Here is a 13,567-nt window from a genome sequence, read left to right on the forward strand (position 1 = left end):
TACAAGCCCACAACGTGTCGCGTTGTGGGCTTGTAGATCGGCTATTTTCAGCAAGTGTAAAATCATCATTCGTCATTATGACGGCATCAAGTCCTGCCAAAATAAATTTTCCGATACCGATATGGCCTATTCCGATTATGCTACCGATTAATGGTGCATCCCTACTCTGAACAGTGTTTGTGTCAAGCTATAATGCAGATTGGAGCAACACTGTGGCCCCCAGGGGGGGCAACATGGCCCCACATGGCCCCTGGTGTACTGTAGCCTGTCATGCAGACCCCTGAGCAGTGTTTGGTGCGGATCGGAGCATGAACTGTGGCACCCATAAGGGGACGCTGATGGCCCCTGATGTGGCCCCTGGTGTGACTTTTTGTCATGGCAGACATTCTTCATGTCATACAATCAATCAGAAACATTTCCGCCTATGGCGCCACCTAACTACAGTGCAGGTTTTGATATCCTATAGGCTATACTGTCTGCCTGTAATTGTTCTGTGTGCTCATACAACCCACATAGCCCTGACGGGCTACCCGGCCTGGTGGAGATAATAATATGCATGCACTGAATTGAACGGCATGAAGAATGCACTGTGCTGCACAACAGAGAGCCTCTGGAGCCAGATGTGGTTACTTGCTTATACGAAGTGTTGCTTGTTGTCTCCATCAGCCGAAGGCAAGGGGAGAGTACGTTGTCTCCATCAGCCGAAGGCAAGGGGAGAGTAGGTTTTGCACTCCGTCCGTCCGTCCGTGCGTGCATCCGTCCGTCCGTCTGGTACAGCTAATCTCCGGCACTGACAATGAAGGGAGATCTTGTCCCTAACACAAATCCCAAACAATAAAGAGAATTTAATGTTAACACCGTTTGTTTTACATCATCATTACACCACCTAATCATAGCATGATAAGAAAGAGCACCCCTCATTTCACACGGGTGCGATTCTTTGATATTATACTCCTCCAGGTCCTATAGTCATGTGCTCAAGAGACGGATCTGATGGCCTCAAAAGTCTAATGTCACCCCTGGTCCATATAGGGATATTCCTTTGGTTAAGTCGGTGTTGGACTGTCACGCGGGAGACCCCGGTTCGAATCCCGGGCGTTACATTCACAGAAAAGCCCAACTTGTGTCAGTGTCATGATCATGATGGCACACCAGCCTGAGAGCATTCTGGATTTCTGGTGACCTACTGCCAACTTCACATTGTGTTGGATTGCACATTAGGTCAGTTGTTATTGCTTTATTTGCTGGAATAGCCTTTGCCTCTGAAAGTGATATTTTGTTCCGTGAGTCAAAAACAAAAGAGCCAAGCATATATAAACCAAGAACCTGATATTTTGTCACGTCTATGTTCTGTCTAGACATTTGAGTTTGTTTGTTTCAGAAAAATGACAGTCACACAAACATAAAGAACAACTTGCATTACATAAAATAACTCCCACAAAGTGTATGAGCTTTTGATAATCAAAGTGATGTGAAGACAGACAGAGGTCCACATTTAATGGTTAAAAGGAGAATTCCATACTAGAAGGCTTTCTTACCTTTTCTTTGTAGTTGTTCCGTCGCCACCAAAGAGGTCCAGGTGTTATTTGTAGTTGTTACGTCCCCACCAAAGAGGTCCAGGTGTTATTTGTAGTTGTTACGTCCCCACCAAAGAGGTCCAGGTGTTATTTTGTGCAAAAGTGCATTATTGGCCATTTCTCCTACCATAAGCCCTCAATGGGGGTTGGGTTTATGTGCAAATTTGCTTATTTCCATGGAAATAAGTAGTAAAGTGTGCCGCTTGGGATACTATTTACATTATGAAGAGAGGATATAAGAAAAGATGATTTTTGAGCGATGGAAATAAGCGAATTAGCACCCCATAGCCCCATTCAATTAAATTCATTGAGGGCTTATGGTAGGAGAAATAGCCAATAAATTGCGCTTTTGCACAAAATAACACCTGGACCTCTTTGGTGGGGACAACAACTACAAATAAAAGGTAAGAAGAAAGCCTTCTAGTATGGAATTCTCCTTTAAGCCTTTGGCGCCACTCTGTGGATAGGTAGGGTAGTGGCAACCGGTGCATAACATTATGGTGGTCTCAGTGACTCCAGTGCTTTGATCCTCCTCCAGAATTGCCTATACCAATGACATCACTGATGGGGTTTCCTTTCCAAGCTAATAGAAACTAACTTTTTTTCCCTCCTCTAGTAAAGTTAACATAATGAAATAGAATCCATTGTTCTTGCATTAATAAACAAGATTAAAAGTAAATATTGAAATATTGTTTGAAATTACCTGTCATCCGTAGGCAGACAGACAGACCTTCAGCCTGGTGGAGATGATAAACAAATGCAACAGATAAAACTGACAAATTATGAAATCATTACTGGCATCTCTACATTTTAGATGTTTTTATTTGATCCAACCAGTCCCTCACAGACAGAGTCTCCATTATAGGACAATAAATGGTGCCTCTGTACTGGCTGTGTCCCGTCTGTGCAGTCCTGAACTGTCCACACTTCCTACAGGAGTTAGCCAGAACCGTCCTCTTGTTAAACCTGGCCCTGGAGGGCCGCCTGCCTCCATGACTACTGGCAGCTGGAGGTGGAACGAGATGCCGAAGACGGGGAGCAAGTCGGGCAATGGGAAGACGGGGGAGGGCAAACACATTAGGGGTTATTGGAGCGGGTATAGAGATGCCAGTGGGTTCAGATTTGATTTGTTCCAACCGGGGAACCGCAGACGTATTAGGGATTGGAGCGGGTATAGAGATGCCAGTGGGTTCAGATAATTTGATTTGCACCAACCGGGGAACCGCAGACGTATTAGGGGTTGGAGCGGTTATAGACATGCCAGTGGGTTCAGATTTGATTCGTTCCAACCGGGGAACCGCAGACGTATTATGGATTGGAGCGGGTATAGAGATGCCAGTGGGTTCAGATAATTTGATTTGCACCAACCGGGGAACCGCAGACGTATTAGGGGTTGGAGCGGTTATAGACATGCCAGTGGGTTCAGATTTGATTTGCTCCAACCGGGGAACCGCAGACGTATTAGGGGTTGGAGCGGGTTTAGAGATGCCAGGGGGACGGGGTGCAGATTTTCTTTTTTGATCCAACCAGTCCCTCACAGACAGAGTCTCTGTTTTAGGACAATAAATGGTGCCTCTATACTGGCTGTGTCCCGTCTGTGCAGTCCTGAACTGTCCACACTTCCTACAGGAGTTAGCCAGAACCGTCCTCTTGTTAAACCTGACCCTGGAGGGCCGCCTGCCTCCATGACTACTGGCAGCTGGAGGGATAGGAGCAGATGGAGCAAGATGCCGAAGACGGGGAGCAAGCCGGGAAACGGGAAGACGGGGAAAGGCAAACACATTAGGGGTTATCGGGGCGGATATAGAGATGCCAGTGGTGGGAACGCGAGAGGAAACAGTGGCAGGGGCTCGAGCAGGGGCAGAATATATCTGGGGGAAGAGAATGACGGGACCGCCAGCAACGGGAGGTTTGAGGAAAAACTGTCTCTGGGTTGACAATCTTGGCCGGATAGCCGGTATGACAGCAGGACGGGGAACTACAGCCCACCTCTCCGTCTTTGGCCTTCCAGCAGTGCTCTGAGGCGGGTTGGACACCTTCTCAGGGCCGTGTGTTGGAGGAACAGCAGAGTTCTGAGGCAGGTTGGACACCTGCCCAGGGCCGTGTGTTGGAGGAACAGCAGTGTTCTGAGGCAGGTTGGACACCTTCTCAGGGCCGTGTGTTGGAGGAACAGCAGTGCTCTGAGGTGGGTTGGACACCTGCCCAGGGCCATGGGCCTGAGGAACAGCAGTGTTCTGAGGCGGGTTGGACACCTTCTCAGGGCCATGTGTTGGAGGAACAGCAGTGGTGTGGACCAGATATCCCGCTAGGCTGTCCCCGCGATCCACAGCCTGGACATATAAATAACAGAAGAAAGCAGTTTTTTTTTAAAGCAGGACATTCAAATAATGAAATATCAAAAACCGACATTTTTAACCAAAAACTGACTTAAAGGACAACTTTGGCTTTTTTTTCCAACCAAAGTTCATGTTTTAGGTTGTTATTAAAGAAAGTTGAAGGTTAATTTCTTTCCATTTGCTGCTAAAACGACAGCAAGCAGCAATGAAAAGAATAAAAATAAAAACTACACTCATCTTATACTTTCTCTAATAACCTCAAACATGAACCTTGGTTGGAGAAAAAAAAAGAAGTTGTCCTTTAATCTAGCCCATGCAGGTTAATCGAATAATCAAGACGCAGGCACATTTGATACATTTTATTTCTTATATAACTTTTCATGATATAGGCTAGATTTTACAATAAGCAATAGAAAAAGTTGCCCATCTACAAGCTCACAACATGATGATTTTGTATACATTATTTTCAAATCGTTTGTTATTCATAATTGAGGCAAAAGTGTCATAGCGCCCCAGCCCTGAGTGGTGAAATTGGCATCAAAACTCATCAAATCAGTAAAATAAATAAATATAATAAATAAAACTAAACTAAACAAGAAAGGTTGACATAATAATCAAATATATATAAATACTAAATAGTAGGATTTACAGCACCTTAATAGCAAAAAAGAAAACATGAGTAAATAACAGACACAAAAAATGTCTTCGTCTTTAAATAAGCTCAATTACAAAAATTGACTCATATGAAAATGATCATTGCTGCAGCAGTAGCATAGCCAGGAAGAAAATAAAATAATACATGGTTTTAATCGGGAGTAGTATATCTGGGTTTGCACCTTTGTGCTGGTCGAAAAGCAAACTCTGTTATCTGTACAGGGTATATTAGGTTCTTTGTGTTTATGTCTGCAGTAACACCGGTCTAGTAGGCCTGCTTTGTTTTTAGCACCAATACAAAAACTGGTCTTCTGATTCAGATTTCTTATTTTGAAATTACTTTGGTGTTATGGACTGGCACACTTTGTTTCTCAAATCACAAGAATTGTATGAAATGTTTTCATATACATTACGCAAGTACAATATTGAAAACAATGTCAATTGAATCATATAAATGTAAACAAAATAGCCTATGACTATAAGACAATGGTGCATTTTTTCTTCCTAGGACGTTTTAATAAATTGTATAAGACCGCAAAAAAGCTTGTCAGATGCGGGGAGGTATTATTCTCGGTAAAGTATCAGCCTTAGTTTGGAACATTTATCAATCGACTTTTAAAAACTTAGCAAAATTATGAAAACAAACTGAATTAAAGCTGCAAGCAGCGATGACTGGGCCCTCGCATGTGCAAGTTATCGACCAAATATCGACCAATCAGAACCGGGAGCAGAGCCAAGTAACTCTACTGAAGGACAAGGATTTTCAAATGAGTCCATCGAGGTGACTCATGACTCTGCTAAACACAACACCAGATATATACGCTAGATAGCTATAAACGCTATTCCCGGTTATTATAAATATTATTCTCCGGTATTGGTATTCGGTATCGGCCAACACAGAAATTGTGATCAGATCGGAAACGAAAAAAAGTGTATCGGGACAATCCCTAGTTGGAGCCTACATTGCAGCATTGATTCTATTGTCATTATTTGTTAAATAAAGTACTTATTTATTGATTTACCTCCGCCTGGTCTCCCCTTTTTGTTATGGCCTTGGCGACGTTATCTGGCCTGATTGTATTTGATTCATCCATCTTAAAAGTCCTGGGCTGAATTTCAGTCCCAGTAAATCTTTGCATCAGATAGTGTCCACTTTAATATCCGTCACATATCATTGTAATACTGTTGTTACAACACATGTTTGCTTGTCATGTGATTTTTCAGACCTCGGATTTCAACAAAGCTTTTGCCACAAACTGTACAGCTAAAGGGTTTTTCACCCGTATGAGTCCTCATGTGCTGCTTCAAATTACCCTTCACACTAAAACTATTGCCACAAACGGTACAGCTAAAGGGTTTTTCCCCTGTATGAGTCTTCATGTGCCTCTTCAGATTGTTATTTAGACTAAAACTGAGGCCACAAATTGTACAACTGAAGGGCTTTTCCCCTGTATGAGTCCTCATGTGCTGCTTAAGAGTTTCATTTAGACTAAAGCTGCTGTAACAAATGACACAGCTAAAGGGCCTTTCCCCTGTATGAGTCCTCATATGCTGCTTCAAATGACTAGTATGATTAAATCCGTTACCGCAAACTGTACAGGTAAATGGCTTTTCTCCTGTGTGAATCCTCATGTGTTTCCTCAAATTGGTATTCAGACTAAAAAAGTTTCCACAAATGGTACAGCTAAAGGGCTTTTCCCCTGTATGAGTCCTCATGTGCTGCTTCAGGGTTTCTTTTAGACTAAAGCTGTGGCCACAAACTGTACAACTAAAAGGCTTTTCTCCCGTATGAGTCCTCTGGTGCTGCTTCAAATTTTTATTTAGACTAAACCGGTTGCCACAAACTGCACAACCAAAGGGTTTTTCCCCTGTATGGGTCCTCATGTGTTGCTTCAGGTTTTCCTTTAGACTAAAGTTATTGTGACAAACCGTACATCTATAGGGTTTTGCCCCGGCATGCATCCTCATGTGTCTCTTCAGATACTTATTTATACTAAAGCTTTTGCCACAAAGTGTACAACTTACAGGCGTCTCCCCCTCACGAGTCCTCGTGGACGGAAGTTCTTTTGAGGATCTCGTGTCCTGGAACGGCTTGTTGCTCAAAGGCAATGTTTGTCCTTTAACATTTGGTGTCTTGTGTGATTTCGGTGCGTTTAAAACTGGCTGAGGTTCCTTGGTTTGCGCCCACTCATCACGGTCTTCAGTGTCAGATTCAGAACAGTGTGAATACGAGGGGAGCTGCTGGGCATCACTGGTTGGTTGTGATGTTTCAATGTGTTCAGCTGATGTGTTGGCAGGAGTGTCTGACACATCGTTTTCATCATCTTCAATTTTCACTGTTAGCAATAATGTCTCATCCTCCTCCTCCTCCTCTGGTGCTTCAAGCAGCATCTCTTCCTCTTTAACGTGCGGAGGCTCTGGTTCCTCATGGACCTCATGGACCATACTGGAGCCCCTCTCTTGCTGTTCGTGGGGAAACTCCTCTCTACACCCAGGGAAGTGCAGGAAGTCTAGGAGGAGACAGATGAGATAACATGATAGTTCAAGTCACTAATCAGCTCTCTCTCTCTCTCTCTCTCTCAATTCACTGCGCAAAGTTAAAGATGGAGTGCCGTGATGGAGTGCCCCCCCCCCCCCTCCCTAAAACTTGACACTAGGTGATTATACAAAGTGTTACAATTATGGTTTTATGTTCATCAAGTATGGTTTTCACCTTAGCACCACCCAACTAAACTTAAGCCTTGCCCACAGCTGTGTGTTGTACGATAATGAGGGGAGGGGGGTTAGGGTTATGATGTCACCAAAGTGGTGTATTTCGATTGGGCCTTTTGACTCAAAGGCTTTCAGCTTTCAGGAAGAAAACAAAAATACACAGGGAACTTAGGGAAGGCATATTTGAATATTATAAACCACACCTGGGCGTCTATTAGAGTAATGTTAACTCCATAGAAGACACACACAAAACAGAAAAAGTACAAAATTCACGGCACTCCTTCAACCCATTTAGGCCTAAGGCCGATTCTAAAAACGCCTCTAAATCCTGACCTAAGGTTTCTGGAAAAACTTCAAATATTTATATAGCAGCATCAAAAAATTTACATTTTTGAATACTGTACATACTGTACAGAACCCAAATATGGGTTCCCGGCCTGAGGGGGTAAGATACCAATATGGGTTCCCGCCCAGAATGGGTTAATATACCGACACGTTAGTCCGAGCCGGTCGGGTCCCGGCAGGTGCGCGCGCAACACATGCCTGTTGCACACATGTCAGGTTTTCAGCTGGCTCAGGGAAGAGGACGACCTTGCCATGCATAGTCCACCATAGATAGGTGAATGAACTGTTTCTGTATGTGGGCAGGCATATGCTGTGCCTGTGTGTGTGTGAGTGTGTGTGTGTGCGGTTGTATGAGTTGAGGATTAGAGGTATTTTTGTTACGCTGTAACATTTGACTCACTGTTGTCGCTTAGCATCAGTGCAATTTGAAATGTATTTTTTGAAATGCAATGTACTATTTTGTAATGTAATATAGCGTATTCTGTAATGTTTTAATTTATTTCTGGACTCTTGGAAGATTAGCCGAAAGGCTAAAATCAATCAAATCATGCCTAAAATTGTTCTTATTTGCACCGCCCTCGTTGAAAACAATGTATTTCAAACTCCAGCTTGTCACACTCCAGGCTGCACGAACAGCGCTCGAGCGATCAATGGCGCAATACTTATGGTGGCGATATCCCTAAAGCTCCAAGGTACCAGTTGCTGAGAGGAGGCGGGGCAAAAGCATGAGGCAGATGTGCACCACGTCTCTGAACGCGTGTACAGTATGTAATCCACATAACTCCAGAACCGTTCTCCCCACAAACACATTCAAATTTGACACACGTGTTCCACACCACCACCACAGGGAATGAATGCAGTGCCCGGCCTTGAGTCGGTGGGACACACCGTTGTCCAGAACTAGCACAAAAGCCCCTGCCCAGGCTCTGGAAAGGGCCCAAATTAGCCACTTGATCACACCTGATCACCCCCTAGATCTCCATATATGGAGCTGGCCTGTTCTGACATCACGTCCTGACATCTTGACATCACAATTATGTTCATCTGCATAGACTCCATATTTGGGTATGCCTGACAAATAACTCTACTCGAACATTGCTCCAAGTAGGACCAACGGGCACCGCTCTAGTCATATTTAATCCACCGTAAGAAAGCTAACAAAATGTTTACATTCACACAAAGAATATCCTCAGGGACGAACAATAACTACTTTAAAATCAAACCAACCTTGCATAGTATCCAGTCATCGTTCTATATTCAAATATTATATTCAATACCGGCAATGTTTTGTCTCATTCACTTTTCATTAATTATTCTAGTGGTCAATCCATCAGTGCAGATGTGGGTTACAGCTGATAGCAATAACTGTGTGTGGGCCAAGCCCAATGAAAACATTATGCGGATATAACCACTGAACCGCAAGGATACGTTGTTTATTTATGTTTTTATCAGTGGTACCGACGCTTTGTCTTCTGAATGATACATACCTTCATGGCTTCCTGCCTTCAAGAAAGGAGACTCTGGTTTCCCCTGCTGGAGAAGACGGTGGCTCCCCTCCTGGTGTTCAGAGGACTGGACAAGACGGTGGCGACCCTCCTGGTGTTCAGAGGACTGGACAAGACGGTGGCGACCCTCCTGGTGTTCAGAGGACTGGACAAGACGGTGGCGACCCTCCTGGTGTTCAGAGGACTGGACAAGACGGTGGCTCCCCTCCTGGTGTTCAGAGGACTGGACAAGACGGTGGCGACCCTCCTGGTGTTCAGAGGACTGGACAAGACGGTGGCTACCCTCCTGCTGTTCAGAGGACACCTCCTCCTTACACCCAGGGAGTAGTTGGAGGTCTAGGGGGAGAGAGAAAGGTCAATATGCTTTCTGATTGGATCATTGGACAATATTGATTATCCTACTCAGGCCGGACCTAGGATTTTGGTAGCCCTAAGTGAGATGTTTTGGATCAGAACGCTGATGTTCTGTCCTATTTTCTGACCTAGCATCTCGTTTGGAATATAAACTCTCTTCTAGAGAGACTTTAGATCATGTGACAGCACAAGGTAACAACAGGAGATTATGCCTCCAGGTTTGGAAGGCTAGGCTTTTCAGAGAAAAATCTGCCCAATCTGCTTGGCCTATATAGAGAGTATGCACAAGCATCATTTCCCCATCAGGACACGCCCCCCTCATCTAGACTGAGTGGCAAAACATTGAGCAGCATGTTGGAGTGTTGGAGTTTGGAAGCGCTCGTTGGAAATCACTCAACCTTCCTGTCCTGCGTACGACCTGTTTCTAAATGTCACATCATGCAGGAGGCAGCAAAATGTTGTGTTAAGCACTTCCAAACTCTGACACTTCGAAAAATAATCAAATGCAGGGCATTTCTCGACAGAAAGTTAGCTCATAACGTTTCTATGGTGGATTTTTATGAAACAAAAACTTTGCAGGTAGGATAATTCAAGCTTTGCGTACAGTTGCAATGTTGGTGAGTTTAACATTGTTTAATGCAATCAGACAGGACTTTTCTGTTTGGATGAATGGGCTGTCAAGGCCAGAAAGTAGTTTTTGCCACACAGTTCTGCGTTCCCGCATAACTTCCAGGTATGATGATGTCACACACATACCCTCTATTGTGAATTTTTTACCTTGATGTCGTCTGTTTAAAGCCACAGTAATTGGCTCAGGTGCCACGTTTTGATTGCAGTAATGTCCAGTGACTACAGACTATAAAGACAATACATATTTTCAAGCCAAAAAATGTGAGAATCGTGCTCTCAATTGATGTGGATTGAAATCGAGATCGACATTTGATCAAAAATAGTGCAGCACTAATGGTACATTTTATGGTGCATTTATATAGCGCTTTTATCCAAAACACTTTTTTGGATACATTCACCCATACATTCAATTAATCAATTTCATACACTTTTACATAGATTGTGCATTACATTCACACTTTTACAGTCTCACTCATTCACACACACACACACACACACACACACACACACAGATTGGGTGGGTGAATGTAATGCACATTCCCACGCCGATCGATGGCGGGGGAAACCATGCAAGGCACCTGCACATCGGGACGGGAGCAATTATGGGTTCAATTCAGTCTTGCTCAAGGACACTTCGACACTATATAGTGTCGAAGTGTCCTTGGTATAACTCTGGGGAGCCCGGGATCGAACTGGGAGGGCAGTTTGTTAACCATTCGATTTGATGTTTATGTTAGTGAACCTGGTTTTCAGTTTCTGACCGTAGTCTACTTCCCAGCTAACATTTCCCCGCTAGCTACCGCCTCCCGCTGTCGCCTTCACAGCGTAGCACGCCCGGGCTGGCTTGGACGTCCCCCCGCTGTCCGCGCGTCAAACGATCGCGATCAGTTACTTTTTAATGCGATCGTGAATTTACAGCGATTTACAGTCCCTCCTCACGCTGACGTAAGGCTTGCCTCCCCCGCCCGTCTCTCTCTCTCTCTCAGACAAGGATGTGCATTATATGTATAAAATACATAATTTTTTAACTATTGAATATAATTAAGTGGATTCTTCTTCTACTTCTTCTTCTTGCGGTTATATTTATTATTATTATTATTGTTGTTGTTATTACCTACCTAGCCTGGAGCCGAGGCTTTACCCGGCATGCATTGCAGTGTTGTTGTTTTTGTTGAATCGACGTACGGGGGTGGAGGCAGTCGCAGAAGACAAGACTCTCCAACAAATGCTTATATTAGTTCTTACACAGTTTTTCTCCGGAGAAATTCAGTTGAAAGGTCAGTGTATTTTTATATCCGATATCTACCGTGTGTAGTGTAATTGCCCGTGTTAGAATCGTTTCGATCTTTATCTGTGTATGTTTCCCTCTAGCTAGCTAGCCTAGCTACCTGGGCAATCTATTGTTTGGACGAGGGGATAAGGTTAGCATTAGCAAACGTATAACTCATGCTATTTTAACAGGTAACTTCTTATTGTGTTGATAAGTCCTTAAACACAATTATTCGAATTAGATAAGATTTGATACGTTGCTTGTGTAGACTACATAAACAGCATTTAGCTGTAAATCACATTTTTTGTCATTCTTTGTTTTAGAACTTCTCCTATGGTACCACATCAATACAGCATGGGGTCTGTGTGTATGTGGGGTCTGCAAGGCTAAATCTTCGTCAAATGTCTGTCTTGCAAATGTAAAAAATATCACATAGTAGGCTAATGTTTAAAACAGACTTTTTTGTTATTCTATTATAGGTGCAGATGCAGTGACCAAAATGAGCATTGCCATGCAGGTACGTTCTGAGCCATTTCTTTTACTCTTCTCTCTGTTGTCTCCTCTAAAGGAACTTTGCTAGGCCACAATTGCAAATAAAGATTTGTCTAATTACAACACATTTTGATTTAATTTTTGTCATTTTAGTCATTTTGTTGTTTTATTCTAAGCCTGATTTTTACACTTGGTTGCATGCTGAATATAGCTGGTCTACAAGCTCGCAGCACATTGTGTGCTTGTAGATCTTCTGTTTTCATCAAATTGATTTTTATGTACATACAATGTTTACCATTTTGTTGTTACTGTGATTTCAGACACAGGACTTGGATCTGTTGGGCGTACAAACGGTAAGAACATTTCTACCACTGAATTAAGGTTGCATGCTACAAGCTCTCTTGCCTCAAGTTTGCTGTTACATTTGAAAGAAATTTGACTTGAATTTGATTTCATTTTACAGACAAGGTGACATGCTGTACAGAGCTGAGACATCGTTCTTTAATTTAAGGTAATTGTTCATTTTACCAAGGACAGAAAATTGGCACCCAACAATGTGTAACTGTGTACCATTGTTACCATCATAACATTTTAAATGACTGAGGTGTATTATGATGAGTACTGTGGCACTCTGTGCCACACTATGAGCTTGTAGATCTGCTATTTTTCAACAGATAACAGCTTTTAAAATAATGTTTAAAACCTATGAGGCGACACAGATGCGTCCTCAGGTCTAAATGGGTTAAGGCAGTGGTTCTCACAGCCATCAAATGTTATCCCACAATAATTTATTTAATTAATTCTGTGATTTCAGACGAACTTTCGCTGGAGGAAGACCTATCGACTTCAAATGCAACCTCTGCTGGAAAGGCTACCACCAGTCGGGTTTCCCTGACCCTCTACTATACGCAACATCCAGACCTCAAGGAACGCACCCAGCTTTCCGTGCTCGGACATACAGACATGGGGACATACATACATTGCTACGCTCAGAAACTCCTGACTCCACTCAGAAGAGAATTGGTGTTTTAAAGACTTAAGCACTTACACTTGAGAACTGATGTCTTCTAAATCCTCACAGATTTTAGTTAAAACATTTGCTGCAAAATAATATATATTTACAGATTTGTGCCACATTTTCACGATGTTTCAAAATTAGCAAATCTACAAACTCGTTTTCAACAGCTTACAGCTTTTTAAATAATGGTTAAAGTGGCTAAAACCAGGGGATCTTGGACTTCAGTGACGGGGACCTGGGGTCTGAGAGCCGGAGACGTTGGACAGGGTGCATTTTGGAACTTCTGCTGGCGGCCACCACCAGTCAGGCTTCATAAAGGAAGGAAACGGACAGGCACGGCAGGCAGCTCATCAAATGGTGGTCCGTGGCTCAAATGGTGAATAACTTTGGCATGAAAAGGGTTCAAACCCACCGCTATAGGGGTTTCCAAATGGACTCTTGAATGTATGCTGCACGATTTCTTGCTCAAAAGGTGAATCTCGATTGTGTGTTCTGTTTATTGCTGTGTAACTGTTATTGCAACATTACTGGGCCTACATAACTAACTCCACACAGAATAGACTTGGTGTTTTATAGAAATTAAACTTGAACTGATTCCACAAAATGTCTTCTAAATCCTCGCAGATTTTAGTTAAAACGTTCACTGTGTTTGGGCCACATTTTAGTATTAGCAA

General features: G+C 43.2%; 1 protein-coding gene and 1 long non-coding RNA gene across 2 annotated transcripts; one reads left to right on the plus strand and one right to left on the minus strand.

Annotated features, from left to right (window-relative positions):
• Positions 1–3,366: 3,366 nt before the first annotated feature.
• LOC308335924 (uncharacterized protein) lies at positions 3,367–9,235 on the minus strand (the record flags this gene model as incomplete). Its single annotated transcript, XM_080793146.1, has 4 exons — positions 9,112–9,235; positions 6,593–7,077; positions 3,567–3,907; positions 3,367–3,448 (listed from the first exon to the last, which is right to left on the minus strand). Exons 2-4 carry the CDS (start codon positions 7,010–7,012, stop codon positions 3,367–3,369), a joined length of 843 nt encoding a protein of 280 aa, XP_080649272.1. The 5' UTR covers positions 7,013–7,077; positions 9,112–9,235.
• Positions 9,236–12,192: 2,957 nt separating this feature from the next.
• On the plus strand, positions 12,193–13,178 carry LOC308335712. Its single transcript, XR_013966082.1, has 3 exons — positions 12,193–12,228; positions 12,339–12,386; positions 12,690–13,178. It is a non-coding gene; the product is annotated as an uncharacterized lncRNA (long non-coding RNA).
• Positions 13,179–13,567: the final 389 nt, after the last annotated feature.

Source organism: Protomyctophum bolini (genome assembly GCF_963924005.1).
Source record: "Protomyctophum bolini genome assembly, chromosome: 20".
In the NCBI taxonomy this organism is placed as follows: Eukaryota; Metazoa; Chordata; class Actinopteri; order Myctophiformes; family Myctophidae; genus Protomyctophum; species Protomyctophum bolini.